The following is a 17,353-nucleotide window of genomic DNA, read 5'->3' on the forward strand; positions in this document are numbered from 1 at the left end:
TTCATTGACTTTTGTCCTCTTCAAGTTTAACTTTTCTTTCATTATTTTCATTACTTTCATCTAACATGTTTATAGCACACACTTCCAGTTCAAAGGAACCAATCTCATTCACAATATGCCTCCCAGGTAGCGTTTGAATATCTGGAACTAAATACCTGCGCTTAAAGCTGCTGGGTATTTATTACCGGGTACCTTTTTGGTGGATTTTTTGTTCTACCTTCCATTTACCTCATTTGTTTGATCACATGGAACTTTTGTTCCAGTCATTGAGAAATTAACATGCGAAAAATTCTTCCAGCTTTAAAGTTCCATAATGGCTCCAAAACTCCCATCACTAAAGTTCTGCGTTTGTCTGTAGCTGGAACTTTCCACTGAATTTGAACTAAAGTTCCATTTTTTCAAACGGGCCTTATAGTTCTTTTGTCCCATAACTAACTCCAAAATTTTATGATTTTTTTCATTCTTCTTTTACTTAATTGCATGGTTCTCAATATGATGTTTTTTAGCTTACTGATGCCGTCGCCCAACTTTTTCATGCAACAGCCACATTGGACCTCCTTTTTCGCTTGTTAAGAAGGATCTTAAACTGGCACATATGAATATTTTCTTGTGTTAATGATGGGGTCCTTAAGGTTCTTCTTTGAATACTTTTATTAGCATTAGTGATCGATTATTTATGGCTTAAAAAGAAAAAAAAGGCAAAGATAGCATTAATGGAAAAGGTTAACCACAGAAGAACGAAGAAGCTGAAAGACATAATAGTAAACAAAACAAAAAATAAACAAATTAATTAGCTGAATGGAGAAGATTTTCGCTAATTCAACACACAATGCATAAATAAACACCCACACATAATGCACACAGTGATACAATGATACCACCACACAATCACATGCACAAAAAAGCCTCGAACTGCAGCACACTAAACAATAAGCTTCACCCATCAGCAACTAATGCATGGGTAACAAACAGAAGTCTAACACTAACTAGTGTAGTATTTGGTTCTGATGTACAGGAGTTTCTGCAATTAATTTAAAGGAGGACCTTGAAAGTTTGTTGAGATTTATGCACAGCCAAGTAACCATCACATGGTTCCCAGCCAACCTATGATGCTCATGTCTAAGGAAGCTTTGGAGTTATCAGCATGAATAATTTAACTACTTAAGGATATTTAACTTCTGCTAACTGTTGAAAATAATCAAATATAGTTTTTACTTTTTACTAGTTGAGTTGTTGAAAATCCCAGTTAGGAACCAGAAAAATAACTAAGTTATGGGGAGAGAGAGGAAAGCGTTGCATTTCCAGCGAGACACTCACTGAAAAAGTATGGTCCTTTTACAGTATTAAAGTGCTGATTATGTTAAAAGAGAAAAAACAAAGAGAGAGTTAGAAAATACAAAATGTGAGGATTGTTGTTTTCATTTAAGGGTAGATCTGTCTACAAGATATAACAGGACAGCTATCACCATGATTTTTGTAGCTGTTTCATTTAGATAAGTTCTTTCAGACTTTCGGTTGCAGATATCGACACTTTCATAGTTATCCTGCTTTCCCTTGGTCGTGTAAATTGCAGCCTTCCTTTGCTGGCTTGCTAATAGTGGGGTTTTAACGTTTTCCTTTTCCTTTTCTGGTATTTCTTATACTTCCAGTCAAACATCCAACTGTGGATTGTCATTCTTTCCCTTAAATCATCTTTTTCATGGGAAATTCAACCCTTAATATTTCTTAACTTACTAGCTCATTTTTCATTTCATCAGAGAGTGTGGAGGAGGTACAACATGGCCAAGAAGGTGGCTATGAAGTTGCGGAGGGAGTGGGACATCCAAGTCAGTGAAGATGCTGAAGTGTTGAACTGTACATGGGTTTCCAATACGTTATTAAGGCCTTTCCTGTTCTTTATTACTTATTCTTCAACTCTATATCAGAAACCACAAGTTACAGATGACAAATGCATGCTCAAATGCTTTAAAATTCTCCTCAAAAGCATTAATTTGGCAGGTAGTGTGTTACATGCTAATACCTCCTTTGCTTCCAAATTTATTTTTGGATTGTGAAGTTTTTAAAAATATCTCCTTTTCCAGGGCAGGATCTCTTTCTTCTTTTTGATTATGGATGTTTTCTTTCTTGCTTGTTATTGTCAATTTAGATTGTTCAAGGATCCTTGCCAGTGGTACTATCACATTGTGTTTCTTTTTCAGCTTCAAGTAGCAAACATTGGCTGTCATTTAGTTGTAAATCAATGTGAGAAATTTCAAATTTGATGCTGATCTGCTTGATGTTCTGATGCTTAAATATCATAGATATATCGAGCCATTTTCAGAAGGTTTGAGCCTTTGAGGGTGGCTGGAACATCTCTTATAGCTGTAAATGCCTTCACTTCCTCCTGCTGGTATGGGAGTAAAAGCACAATGAGGAAGATAATAACTAATAAGGTGTTTAACAAGGGCTGGGCATCGCGGTGGCCTGATAAGGAGTTGGGCTCAGGCCGGGCCATAGTCCATGCCCACAACCCAAATCTGACCCTGGCCTGGCCTGATTATAGTAAAATATAAATACAATATATATATAATAATAATAATAATAATAATAATAATAATATAACATATAAATATAGTTAATTATAATACATGTTACAGATTGAAGGAGACGAGAGAGAGATGTTGAGGAAAGGAGAGGACGAGAGAGAGAGAGAGAGAGAGAGATGAGCCAAAGAGACAAGGAGATCATCCATTAACGTAACCCTAATCTCCTTTTAAAGAGATTAGGGCTGGCAGTACAAACTTTACAAAAACAGTCCAACTACTATAAGAAAGTATTTAAAGACCTCCTCTCTAACTTTCTAATGTTTCAAAAACACCCTTTAACACTCTCCCTCAAGCTGGAGCATATATATCAATCATGCTCAGCTTGTTACAACATCTCAAAAAATCGTTTATGGGAAGGGCCTTGGTGAGGATATCAGCTGCCTGATCTTCTGAGGAGACATGAATGGTGCTAACAATTCCTTCTTGAACTAGGTCCCAAACATAGTGGCAATCTACTTCAATATGTTTCGTCCTCTCTTGGAAGACAGGACTGACTTAGCTTATTCACAGCAAAGCTAATGTCGGGACGAGTGACAGTCAAATATAACAGTTTCCCTATCAGAGATCTGTAAGATCTAGAGTCAAAAGACTCTGATTCATCATCATGTATATGAATGCGGGGATTCATGGGAAGTGTGACAGGTTTAGCCCCCAATAAACCTGTTTCCTGCAGAAGATCAAGAGCATATTTTCTTTGAGATATTACAACTCCTTTACTACTACGAGCCACCTCAATACCAAGAAAATAACGGAGTTGTCCAAGGTCTTTTGTGACAAAGTGTTGTTGTAAAAACTCCTTTGTCTGAGCTATTTCTTGATTACTTTCTCTAGTGAGAACAATATCATCCACGTATACAATCAATATCACTATACCAGATGTGCCTCGCTTGATAAACAATGAGTGATCAAGCTGAGATCGTTGAAATCCACACTTAGATAAAACCTCAGTTAGCTTATGGAACCATGCACGAGGACTCTGTTTAAGTTCATAAATAGTCTTCTTTAATTTGCATACCTTGGAACACTCCCCCCGTCGCTCAAAACCAGGTGGTTGCTGCATATAGACGGTTTCAAACAGGTCTCCATACAAAAAAACATTTTTCACATCCAGCTGAAATAGAGGCCACTCTCGCTGAACAACAAGAGATATAATCAGTCGAATAGTGCCCAACCGAGCCACGGGCGAAAAGGTCTCAAAGAAGTCAACGCCATAAGTCTGTGTATATCTTTTAGCAACAAGACGTGCCTTGAACCGTTCAACTGAACCATCAGAATGATACTTGATGGTGAACACCCATTTGGAGCCAACTACATCACAGTCTATGTCACATAGGTACGGGTACGGGTGCTGGTACGGGTACTGGTTCGGACTATTTTCAAAAAACTTGGGTACGAGGGTACGTTTGTATATATATATATATATATATATATATATATATATATGACATAAAATAAGAATTCAAACAAAATAGCGCATTCATGATTCAAAATTTATAGTTTCTAAAGAAGAAACTATTGAAAAAATATGAGAACACAACTTTGTATGTGTTTCTTGAGTGTAAATGGTGTAAAAAACTTAAATCATAAATTTTGGATAAGAAAGGACTTGGTTAACTTTGATCGAGTTTTAAATTGGACGGATACAGTCCTGGGTACGTTGACCGTACCCGGTACTGTTTGACCAGTACCCAAGAGGTACCCAGGACAATACTAGTACCAGCACCAGTGTCGTACCTGGCCGGTATGGGTACGCTGCCTTTACAGCAGTACCCATGTGACAAAGATCACAGTGCATCGGTGGATCCACCAAATCCCAAGTCTCCCGAGAGATAAGAGCATCCATTTCCTCCTGCATGGCTTGCCGCCACCTTGAATCTAACAAGGCATGATGGTGAGAAGATGGGATGATGTGGCTAGACAAAGCTCGATCAAACTGCACCAAACTTGTACTCAAATGGTCAGTACAGACATAATTAGAAATAAGATGTAGTGTGCACTGTCGCTTGCCCTTGCGAATAGCAATGGGGAGATCATCTGCAGTGTGTTCATCATTTAAACCTGAGTCAGTCTTATCAGTGAAGCTTACCTCTTGAGAAGACGCTGGTGGCCGGCTGAGAGAGGGACCCAGACGACGAGTGTAAACTAATGGAGGATCAAAGAAACGTTTACATGACATAGATTGAGATGGAGGGATCGACTCAAGTGACACTGCTGGAATAGGAAGAGGAACCGATATAGGCATCTCGGACGGAGAAGGACTCGAAGGCAGTGTTGTACGTATCGTTTGCAAAATACGATACGATACACCCCCTGTATCGCAAATGGGGGTGTATCGTACCTGTATCGTACGATACGTGCGATACGGGCCCCCGTATCGTACGATACGGTGCGATGCGGCCCGTATCGTATGATACGGGCTGATTTCTAAAAAGGAGACTTGAACCCCATTTTTTCGAGTTTTTTTTATAAAAACCCACCCCTTCCTCATTTCTAATCTATAAATTGTACCGTTTTAGAGGGAAATCATTGATTTCCATTGTGAAATCATCGATTTCCATTGTGAAATCATCGATTGTCACCGTGAAATCATCTATTAAACCATGGATTTGTGCATGGGTGGCTGATTCCCATTGAGAGGAAATGGTTTTTTTTTTTAAACCATGAAGATAAAGATGAAAAAGAATGATATTGTTATGAATTTTGATGTCTATGAAGTATGAATGATGAACCGTGAACGTGTAAGTTTATAGCATTTAGCAAAATAATAAGTCTATCATTATCTAAAAGACTAAACCATGTTTTCTATGAAGAATTTATTATTTTTAATTTTTTCTGATTTTTTATGAATTTTTTGATTTTTTTTAAATTTTTTTCTGATTTATTATTATTATTTTTTTAAAATTTACGATACGGTTACGATACGTTACGATACGGCGTATCTTAAAGCCCGACCGATACGCCTTACGATACGCTTTTTACAACATTGCTCGAAGGAGAAAAATAAGGACGAGATTCAAAGAATGTAGCATCCACACTGATAATCTCTTTCTTGGTCTGGGGATCAAAGCACTTATATCCTTTTTGATTGACAGAGTATCCAATGAATACATATTTGATGGCTTGGACAGCAAGTTTGTTTTTGTCTGGACCTAGGATGTGTGCAAAGCAGGTGCATCCAAACACTTTGGGAGGTATATGAAATAATGGTCGATCTGGATATAAAAGTTGAATGAAAATACGTTCTTAGATGGTTGACGAGGGTAATCTATTAATAAGATAGCATGCGGTAAGAATCGCATCACCCCAAAAATAGGCAGGCGTGTGTGAATACAACATGAGGGTACGAACCACATTTAGGAGTTGTCGATGTTTACGTTCGGCAACACCATTTTGTTGGGACGTGTGAGGACAAGTATATTGAGGTCGAATTCCATGATTGGCATAAAATTGAAGTAGCACAGAGGATTTGAATTCAAAAGCATTATCAGTACGAATATTTTTGACAATAAAATCAAACTGAGTTTTTATTTCTTTGACAAATTTCGGAAGAATACACATGACTTTCGATCTTTCTCGTAACAAGAATACCCAACTGACTCTAGTAAAATCATCAACCAAAACAAGATAATACCGAAAACGTGAGTGAAAATGAACCCGACTAGGACCCCACACATCCACATGAATGAGATCAAATGGACTTTGACTAGATGGACTCTGACTCGATGGAAAGCTGCTCTATGTATGTTTGCCTAACTGGCAAGCATCACATAAGAAGGACTCTGATGCAGTAATACCTGGAAACATGCGACGAAGTTTGGACACTGATGGATGACGTAGTCTGAGATGCCATTGGAAAGGAGAAGTCTTCGAAGAGAATGATGATGCAGCAACATTTACTGGGACAGAGAAGAAATAGAAACCCTCATGTTCATGGCCGCCACCAATCACCTTCCTAGTTAGTAAGTCCTGAAAAGAACATGAACCAGGTAAAAAATGACTCTACACTGTAAGTCAATAGCCAGCTGCTTAACAGATAACAAATTAACAGGAAACTGAGGAGCATAGAGTACGTGAGTAATAGTGCCTAAATGTGGGAGATAGATATCACCGCTGCCCAACATAGGAGATAGTTTGCCATCAGTCAGTCTGACATGCTGTGGTGTAGAGAATTTGACTAAGGATGAAAAAATGTGTGATTGATTATAACAATGCCTGGAGGCGCCAGAATCTATCATCCACATCATATCTGGGCCATCGGTAGGAGCACCAACAAAGAAGGCTGAGTTTATTCCAGTAGTATTGGCATATGAGAAGGAATTTTCAGTCATCTTGTAGTCATTGGAACCCTCGAACACATTACCATCAGCCATAGTAAAATTCCAATCAAAATTTTGGGCACAATATGTATGTATCAGATGCAGCAGTCAACTTCAAGCAAGAAATGTATCTTTACGGATCACAGAACTCCAAAAAAAAAAAATGAATAATAATAAGCAGTCCCAACAGTCCCAATTCCAGTTGACCCACATGTGACTGCACACACCTCCAACAGTCCACAATTCTACTCCACTTGAATATTAGATGGCTGCTACAACACCAGACTTAGTAACTCTGCACACGGCTGCACATATGTCTAGCAGTCTACCATTCTGCTCCACATGAACTACGTGATAATCTGATCATGTCTTAATACCACCCACGTATGGCACACAATATATAGGAAGCAGCAGTCAGACACCACAGAAAAAAAATCTCTACTATCCTCAAAGATTATACGAATATCACACGCTATGCAATAAGGGAGAATCTATAATCACAGAAACTAACCAAATCTGAACCGTATAAAAGGGACTAGATAACAGATTACAGAGATTTGAATCAATTACTGCGGATGATAGCAGGCCCACGAACAAAACTCCAAAAGACAACTGCTGATCTCTGCTACTTATGGCTGACTGTTGTTGTTGCCCCCCACATATGACCAGCGTAACACCATTCACGTCAAGTTGTTGCTAAAATAGCCTCCACGTCATTTATGCTCCACATGTCAAACTACACCCACAAACAGCAGCTAAAGCCTCCACGATCAGCAGGTCATTTCTGCTCCACACGCCAATCAGTAGCCTTCAAACAGCGTGACTCCACACACAACAGCAAAAGGGCAGATCTGATATATAACTTCACAGATCTTCTTCCACGACAGCAAAAAAAAAAAGAAAAAATCACATCTGTTTAGGGCAGATCTGATACAAGACTTCATAGATTTGCTTCCAACCAATCAGCAGAAAATCAGATCTGATCTTCCATGGCAGCAACTTCATCAACGTTTCTCCATGTCTTCCACGGCAGCAGAAAGTTGGAGATAAATCAGTGTAGCCCTTAAAGAAATTAGCTAGGGCTAGTTGGTCTGATTCAAGTTCAAATTGGTTGTCTAAAACAAATTGGATAAGAAAATATATGAATATTACAAGCCATAATAAAAACTATACATGCACAAACTGATAAACATGTATACGAAAAAAGCGCAACAAAGATACATAGAAGAAACACTACAGAAACGTGTTAAACGTATATATGAATATACAGAAAAAACTTATATGCGTAGATACATGTTAAACATCATTAGATGTGCACAAATGTTAGTATACACATGTATATTCTCTCCCTCTGTGGTATACACATGTATACTCTCTCCCTCTCTCTCTCTCTCTCTCTACACACACACACACACATATATATATACATGTGTGTGTGTGTGTGTGTAGAGAGGGAGAGAGAGAGAGATAGAGAGAGAGAGAGAGAATATACATACATGTAGCAATTGGTAAAAACCAGACACTTAAGTCGGATCAAAACCAGACCCTTTAATTTTTTGCTAAAAAATTATTTTAAATAAAATATAAACATACTAATATATTTACAAAAAACTATTTTGATATAAAACATGCTTTGAATCAAGTTGTTTTTATGAAAAATGTTGATTTTTCTATTTTCAAAATGTTGATGCTATGATTGCCATTCATTTTTGCTTATTATGAAAACACTATTAAAACCCAAAAGTGATCAACTTAATATATATTTTGCATCTACCTATCCTTGAAGTCATATTAGTAAGGTTAGTGTCACACCCCAACCTTTTGACCCTCAAATAATATATATTTTTTTAAACATAAAGCATTGAGATGCGACGACACAACAATTCAAAAAGGAGGGAGTTATGCCATTGGAAACAATGAGGCAAACTTTCATTTATATAACAATTTTAGTTCATACAAAATCACATCTGTGTATGACAAAAATGCCCCAAACCATATAATTGATGCCTAACAAACATCAATAAAATCAAAATAAGACGCACCGGCACTACAAAAGACCCAAAACCTCTCCAGTAGGATGTGAGTGAAGCCATCTGATCAACCTGCTGCTTCGGGTCCGCTAAAACCTGAAAAAGAAAACAACTGGAGGCTTAGCCTTCGCAGTATGACAAGTCAGTAAATCCCCAAACCCTTTAGGTATAAGCTCAAATATAAGATAATCACAATTATAAAAACAAATCATCATCATGTCGTGACAGGGAATAGTCACATGACTTGACAAGAAGGCCCCTCACATATACCACGACAGGTAAAAGCCACTCAATGGCCACGATAACACCATTCCAATTCACATGCAAGACATGCATAAACATATCATTCTCATTCTTTTCATTCACATGCACATCATTCACATACCTTTCATTCATATTCTTTTCATTTTCATTAGCTTCAGTGAATTTACAGTTCCTGTGGGTGCAAACACAGGCACGTGCATACTGCGGGCGGCCTACAGCGGGGAGACAACCCTCGTGTGGCCCAAAACAGTATGGATCCATTCTCGCTGCAACGGTAGATCACTCATCCATGGATGTATGAATTCCAAGGAAAGATACTTAGTCTTCCCTAGGACACTCAGGTTGGGAGGCGGGAGCCCAACGCTCCAAGCACATCACACAACAGTATCCTGGAGCCTTGCACCGCTTGCGCTCCGAACAAGCGAGACCAGTGGCGAAGGTGGGACAACTCCTCCCAAACACAATGCCACAACCCATTGACCTCTCATCTCTTATGCTTTCATTTTTATCATTCTAATTGCAAATTCACAAAATGACTGGCTAGCTCATGAGGTTGGTTCACTTCACGAGTGCACCCACACCTCCAATTGCCTCCACACGAGGGCTACACATAACATCTTAACTAGTCGTCATAACAATATTGGTACATCTACCCTCCAATCTCATTCATTTGCATCATTGCCCACTGCAATACATGTGCAAAGCACAACATTCACATTCATAAAAACTCACATCTTATCAAACACATCAATCACATCTTTCAAAACTTAGCAAATCCCGGAGAGTAGTCTCGATCCGTGATTGGCTCGTAGCTGTCCTAGGCAGTTATCATTCTAAGATGCTTCCTAATGCACAATTGGGGTCGACTGTCGAGGAGACACTCGACTCGATACCCCACCTCATCTGTCCTAAGCAGTTATCAATCTAGCATGCACATGCAATTACGTAGAAATTTTTAAACAAAACTAATCACATAAGCATCAAACTCTCATGCGTACATTCATTCAATCACTTTACAATCATTCAATCACATCACAATCCTAGGATCCAACGATCCTAGGAACATACATTCACAAGTTGGCACCAGGCAGGAATTTGCCTGGAATGCCACCATACTTGTCGCGCGTCCACAAAACGCTCCAAAACGCCTTGAGCTACACGTCTTGTTGCTCAAGGTCTACTGGACGTGCCCAGTGTACCTGCAAACACAATCAAATGGTAAGTTCTCTACTCACTTCGCTTTCCAATTTATACAAATCTGAAAATACAATCATTGAGGCATGTCATCACCTCAAGAGGGTGTCGACCAACAAAGCCCTCCAGAAGGTCTCATCCCAAACCCTCAAGGTTGCCACCAACAATTAGAACTCAAAACTTGTATTTGACTTATCACATGTACGATTCTCACTTGTTTTCTTTAGTTGAGGCGTCTTCTCCACCATAAGATTCTCAACATACAATGTATATGCACATCAATAGAAGCATATTTCCCAAGCTCACTAAAACGATTCTAAACGTTCTCCACAACATTACAATCTCTACCATGCTTCCTAATTGCTTCGAAAAACAACCCATCATACTTATAAGATCATTGTAGACATGGATCATTGTCCCTCCAAATTAGTCCTAAACCTTCCCCAAAATAGTAACGTCGTTAGCAAACATCCTAATTCATCAAATCTTAAATATAGCATGCTCCATTAATAATTATATATGCTCCTACAACAAATATTCAACCATCTAGGCTCGATTAGGCCTTGCTCACCCCAATTTAAGAGTCCAAACTGCTGCGATGCTTCCGGCAGCCACCTCCATCGTTCCACATGTTAAGTCTGTACGTATAAGTGTAAGGGGATCGGGTCTGTTCAGACCCGATCCACTTCGTTTTTATGTCTTCACGTCTAAGTGGTGGCACCCTTTTGTAATTACTTCATGTTTTATTCCTCTTTTTGTTGTAACCTAATTAGGTTTATGTTTTAATAATAGAGATCAAGCATCGTGTGGCTGCATTGGCCGCCGGTTCTCTTACCTTCATTGCCTTCTTCTATTCTCTATTCTCCATCCTCCTTATTTTCAGACGAAGAGACGTGATTCGGTGATGTTTTAGTGAAGATTCTAACATGGTATCAGAGCCAGGTTACATCGTCCTCCGGTGAGTGATTTCTTCTTGGAGTATTCTGCCCTAAATCTTATTTTCTACCGTGGTTATCCTCAAACTCTGTTTCTGCCCTTAACCCCACGATTTGCCCTAATTGCTGTTGCCCTAAATTCTGTTTTTTTTGCCCTAAGTCACACGGTTTGCCCTAATTTGCCCTAATTTGCCCTAATTTCTGTCGTGACCTCTAAAATTCTGCCCAAATCGTCTGTTCTAATCCTCTTTTTCAATCATGGACCAGCCGGCTCCCTCTCTTCTATCCTCTAGTTTTCTCTCACAACTCATCTCTCAAAAACTGAACCATAGTAATTATTTGACTCGGAAAAGCCAAATTGTCCCATTTATTAAGAGCCATAGACTGTATGGGCACATCGATGGGACTACTCCAGCACCTCCAAAGTATGTTAACCGTGAAATAAAGAAGACAGTCGTGGGAGATAAAGGTGCTGGGGCCTCGGCTGGAAGTGAAATCAGTTTTGAATATGAAACTCTTCCTGAGAGCAATCCCGAATATGAAGTTTGGCTGGCTCACGACCAGTCTCTTGTTGCTTATATCACTTCTACCTTGTCAGAGGAGGTATTGGGAGGTATTGATGATGATTTAACTGCCCTAGAGTTGTGGTCTACCCTTGCTACAACATATTCTCAAGTCTCGGAAGCACGTTTTCTACAATTAAGAAGGCAATTTCAGGATATCAAGCGTGGGACGCGTACAGTTTTGGAGTATTTGAATGAAATCAAGAGTGTTAGTGATCAGCTTGCTGCAATTAGACATCCCGTCAGCGACAAGGACAAAGTCCAACAAGCCTTGAGTGGACTGGGAACGAAATTTGATATTTTTTGCACAGCCTTGGAAATCTTACCTGTTCTCCCATCTTTTGAAGATCTAAAGGCCCAGCTTTTTCAACATGAAGCTAGTTGAGTTCAACGACATAATCTGGTTCCTTCCAACAGCCACAATGTATTGATCACAGGAACTCACGCACTGCAAGGAAATCGCACTCGTTCTAGGACTCCTCAGACAGGCATGGGAAGAGGGATTCTCCCAACACCGCCAGGCATGAATACTACCTCTGCCACATCTAGGAGAATCCCGACATGCTTCTATTGCAACAAGAAGGGGCATGTAAAATCAGAATGTTGGCACAATCCTCAGAACAAGAATAGTCAGGTCAGGCGCGAGAACAGGACAGCAGCGGGGTCAGCTCCATCCTCGTCTGGATCAAATCCAACTTCAAAGGTTTCAGCAGACGTGCAGCAACTTCTAATGACAGCCTTATCCAAACTTAACTTGAAGCAAAATGAGCAAGGAGAGTGGTATGTGGACTCTGGAGCAGCAGCCCACGTTACTGGTGACACAGGTAATCTCTCTAGTGTTTCCCCTTATTTAGATCAAGGCTCAGTAGTCACGGGAGATGGTTCCCATTACACAATATCGCACATTGGAAATGCACAAATATCCATGGGTTCTTCTTCCATTCCATTAAAGAATGTCCTTGTTGTTCCAAGTGTCAAGAAAAATATTATCTCAGTGTCCAAACTTATTGATGATACTCACTCCTCTGTTGAATTCACACCATCTTCTGTTTATGTCAAGGATGCTCAAACCAAGAAGACATTCGCTGAGGGCACTCGCAAAGGTGATATGTATGTCCTTGAAGAAGCTCCAAAGCTGTCCAAACCTCACCCTCCAGATTCATGTTCTTCAAGTCATAATGAAGTCAATGTCGTAGAATATAATAAGCCATCCATTTGGCATGGTCGGTTAGCTCATTGTAGTCAGTCTTTTGTTCGAAGTCTTGTTGCAGACGGACTCTTAGATAAGTCCAGTCTGAGTTCAGTCAGTGAGTCCAGCATGTGCTCGAGTTGTCATCTTTGTAAGAGCCATGCTCTTCCTTTTCAGTCAATTAATAAAAGAGCTTCAAGGATTTTTGACACCATATATTCTGATGTTTGGGGGCCTGCTCCAATTCCCTCTTCTTCTGGGAGTAGGTACTATGTCATTTTTATAGATTCATATTCTCGACATACTTGGATACACTTCATGAAACACAAATCTGAAGTTTTCCGTTTGTTTACTCAATTCCATGCCTTGGTTCGAAATAAATACTCCAGTAATATTGTGCATTTTCAATGTGATGGTGGTGGTGAATTTATTTCTAATGAATTTACTGAGTATCTACTAGATAATGGGATCACTAGACAGATTTCATGCTCACATACTCCTCAGCAAAATGGAATTGCTGAACGGAAACATAGACATATTGTTGAAAGCGCGCTCAGCATGATGCATGACACAGACTTACCCATGACATTGTGGACTGAGGCTTTTCATACGGCTGTGCATGTTATAAATCGACTGCCATTGGTTTTGCTTGATGGCAAATCCCCATATTTTTTATTACATCAAGAGCAGCCACGCTATGAGGAATTGCGTGTTTTTGGATGTGTTTGCTATGTGCATGTTGATGTTTCCTTACGTAACAAGTTTCAAGATCGTGCTATTTTGTGCAGATTCGTAGGGTATGCAGAAAACTACAAGGGTTATAGATGTTACAACCCTAAAACTGGGCGTGTTCATATTTCACGGCATGTTGTTTTTGATGAAAACAGGTTACAAGATCCCAAGGCTACTTGCATGACACTCAAGGATAAAAATGAGGTTTATGATACTTGGCTGCATGCTGAAATCCTAAGACAAGGGGCTGACCGTTTGATTGAGCACGAGGAGCAAGATGTTAATGAGCCTGAGACACTTGTGAGCGATTCCTTGGACAGCATGCCCTCATCCTCACAACCCCATGATTCACCTATACATAGTCGGTTCTCAGGCCTTGTGTACTCTAGGCGATCAGCTCCTAATGCAGCCCCACGTCAGTCCCAACGTGTGCGACATCCCATTGATCGGTGGGTAAGTTATAACAACTTTTCTTTAGATTTTCAGTTGTTTATGACAAAAGTCAGCAAGAAGGTCGAACTAAAATCCTATCACCATGCAAGTAAGGAAAAATGTTGGGTTGAAGCTATGAATGAGGAAATGGCAGCATTGCATGAGTGTCAGACTTGGCAGATTGTCCCTCGTCCAACTGATAAGAATGTTGTGGGCTCCAAATGGGTCTACAAACTGAAATATAAGCCAGATGGTAGCATTGATCGACATAAAGCACGTCTTGTGGCCCGCGGTTTCACACAACAATATGGGGAAGATTATGATGAAACATTCAGTCCGGTTATCAAGATGGGCACAATACGTGTGATTATTTCTCTTGCAGTCTCATATGGGTGGCCTCTTTATCAGTTAGATGTCAAAAATGCTTTTCTACATGGGATTCTTAAGGAAGAGGTATACATGGAGCAACCTCCCGGCTACAATACTCATGATCCTCAAAAATGGGTTTGTAAGTTACACAAGTCTTTATATGGGCTGAAGCAAGCTTCTAGATCATGGTTCGATCGGTTTTCTCATCATATACAACAAGCTGGTTTTCTACGAAGCTCTCTAGATCATTCCTTGTTTATGTATCATACCGAAGAAGCTACCACTTGGTTACTTATCTATGTAGATGATATTGTTATAACTGGGAATTCTTCTTCTCATATATCTTATGTTAAGGATCTGTTGCAGCAAGAATTCAAGATGAAAGATCTCGGCGAACTTCGGTACTTCTTGGGTGTTGAACTTGATAGAGCAAATGATCGATTGACTCTTACGCAGCATAAGTATACTTTTGATATTTTGGACAGGGCAGGTATGATTAATTGCAAACCCATAACTACTCCTAGTGTTCTAAACACTAAATTGGCTGCCTCTGATGGAACTGCTGCCTATTCAAATCCTACCTTCTATCGCAGCATTGTTGGTATGTTACAATACCTTACCTTTACGCGCCCAGACATAGTCTATGCTGTAAATCAGATCTCTCAATTTATGCATGCACCCACAGAAGGACATATGGATGCTACTAAGCGGATCTTACGGTATCTCAAAGCTACTCTTGGGGATGGATTGATCTATACAAAGTGTCCCAATGTTTCTCTTGGACATAGCATATATACTTATACTGATGCAGACTGGGCAGGAGATCCTGATGACCGACGCTCAGTTTCAGGTTTTTGCCTTTTTCTTGATTCTAATCTCATTTGTTGGAGCAGTAAAAAGCAGCGTGCCGTTGCACGATCTAGCACTGAGGCAGAGTATAGAGCAATGGCTGCAGGGACAGCTGAGGCAACATGGTTACGACATTTGCTTGGAGAGCTTCATCTACCTATTGTTCAGTCCTCATTGCTATGCGACAATCAAAGCGCTATCAAAATTGCCTTCAACCCCATTTTGCATAATCGTACCAAGCACATTGAGATTGATCAACACTTCATTCGTCAGAAGGTTGAAGAAGCCGAGATCTTGCCTACTTATATATCCACCAGTGAACAAATAGCGGATCTTTTTACCAAAGGTCTTACAGGGCAGCATTTTTGGGATTTGAAAAACAAGTTGTGCATGATCAAATCTCATGCACAACTTGAGGGGGGCTGTTAAGTCTGTACGTATAAGTGTAAGGGGATCGGGTCTGGATCGGGTCTGTTCAGACCCGATCCACTTCGTTTTTATGTCTTCACGTGTAAGTGGTGGCACCTCTTGTAATTACTTCATGTTTTATTCCTCTTTTTGTTGTAACCTAATTAGGTTTCTGTTTTAATAATAGAGATCAAGCATCGTGTGGCTGCATTGGCCGCCGGTTCTCTTACCTTCATTGCCTTCTTCTATTCTCTATTCTCCATCCTCCTTATTTTCAGACGGAGAGACGTGATTCGGTGATGTTTTAGTGAAGATTCTAACACCACAATCCCCAAATGGCAAAAATCGTGCAATGCCGCCACCCCCAACACCATCTAGTCGCTGTTATGAGGGGGAAAATGCATCCCCAAGCTGCCAACCGACCAAACAGCCATAAATAGGGTGAAATTTAGTGAAAAAGAGGTCAAAAGAAGGGTCTGTCGTTCGAATAGGCCTCCAGCAGCTGCGAGGGAGGAGGCTAAAGTCAAGTGAGAGAAAGAGGGCACGAGAGGATGGGAGTGGGAGAGAGGCTGGTGGGAAGAAGAAGGAGAGAGAGAATGCAGAGAAAGAGAGAGACGGCCAGAGAAAGGATGCTGACGGAGAGGGAAGGGCGCAGGCAGAGAGGGAAAGAGAGAGCATGATAGTGGCGTAAGAGGGAGATAGCACGAGTGAGAGAGAGTTGCGTAGGAGGGAAGCTGTGCGAGGGAGAAAGGGCGTGGGCAGAGGGTGAGAGTGCAGTGAAGGGGGAAAAAATGAAGAAAGAAGGAAGATGGAGAGGTCGGGAGGCTCACCTTTGTTGCCGCCGCCGTCGTCCTTGTCACTGCCCTGCACCACCTCCATCTTCTTCTCCAGTTCTCCTTCTTTTCGCTGTTACGAGAGGCAACAAAGGGGGAACCGGGAGGAAGACAAGGGAGAAGAGAGAAAGCGAGGGAAAAGAGGCGGCGGGCTACAAATTTTTATTAGAAGGACGTGGAACAATGACCCATGTTTGACACTGGTGCATTGCTTTCATTTCTTCATTCATCGCCTGAATCCATTTATTAGAAGTGGCAGCTTGGGAAAATGATGTTGGCTCAACCTCATTCTTAATCTGAAATAAAAGCAACTGAAAGCCCATACTGAAATTCTCATAACTAACCCATCGATCAATAGGATGACGAACTCTCTCTGATCTTCTAACAGGTCAAGTAGATGATGTTGAAGGATATTCACCTATAGAGGGCCCACTGTTTGCTCATCATTGACCATAGGAAAAATTCTCCTATCACCTCTAACATAAATCTGTCTAGAAAACTTGTCAATATTGGCTGCTAAATGATCTACAATATGATCTTACCATCATAGGTACATATGGATCTGAAATGCATGGACATGTACTTTGAGTATGAACACTGGAAAGAAGTCTTGCATTGAGCCAAGGACTATAGTGAGTCATGCAAGAATCATGT

The 17,353-nt window shown here is 40.3% G+C and overlaps 1 protein-coding gene across 2 annotated transcripts in view; it reads left to right on the top strand.

Annotated features, from left to right (window-relative positions):
* LOC116255855 (E3 ubiquitin-protein ligase UPL7) overlaps window positions 1-17,353 on the top strand; it is a 78,545-nt gene that overhangs the window by 5,414 nt on the left and 55,778 nt on the right. For both annotated transcript variants that reach the window (XM_031631932.2, XM_031631933.2), the window contains exon 3: window positions 1,758-1,998. In XM_031631932.2, coding sequence (XP_031487792.1) covers window positions 1,758-1,998 — 241 coding nt within the window. The remainder of the gene's footprint in view (window positions 1-1,757; window positions 1,999-17,353) is intronic.

The sequence above is a fragment of the Nymphaea colorata genome, chromosome 6, assembly GCF_008831285.2.
Source record: "Nymphaea colorata isolate Beijing-Zhang1983 chromosome 6, ASM883128v2, whole genome shotgun sequence".
In the NCBI taxonomy this organism is placed as follows: Eukaryota; Viridiplantae; Streptophyta; class Magnoliopsida; order Nymphaeales; family Nymphaeaceae; genus Nymphaea; species Nymphaea colorata.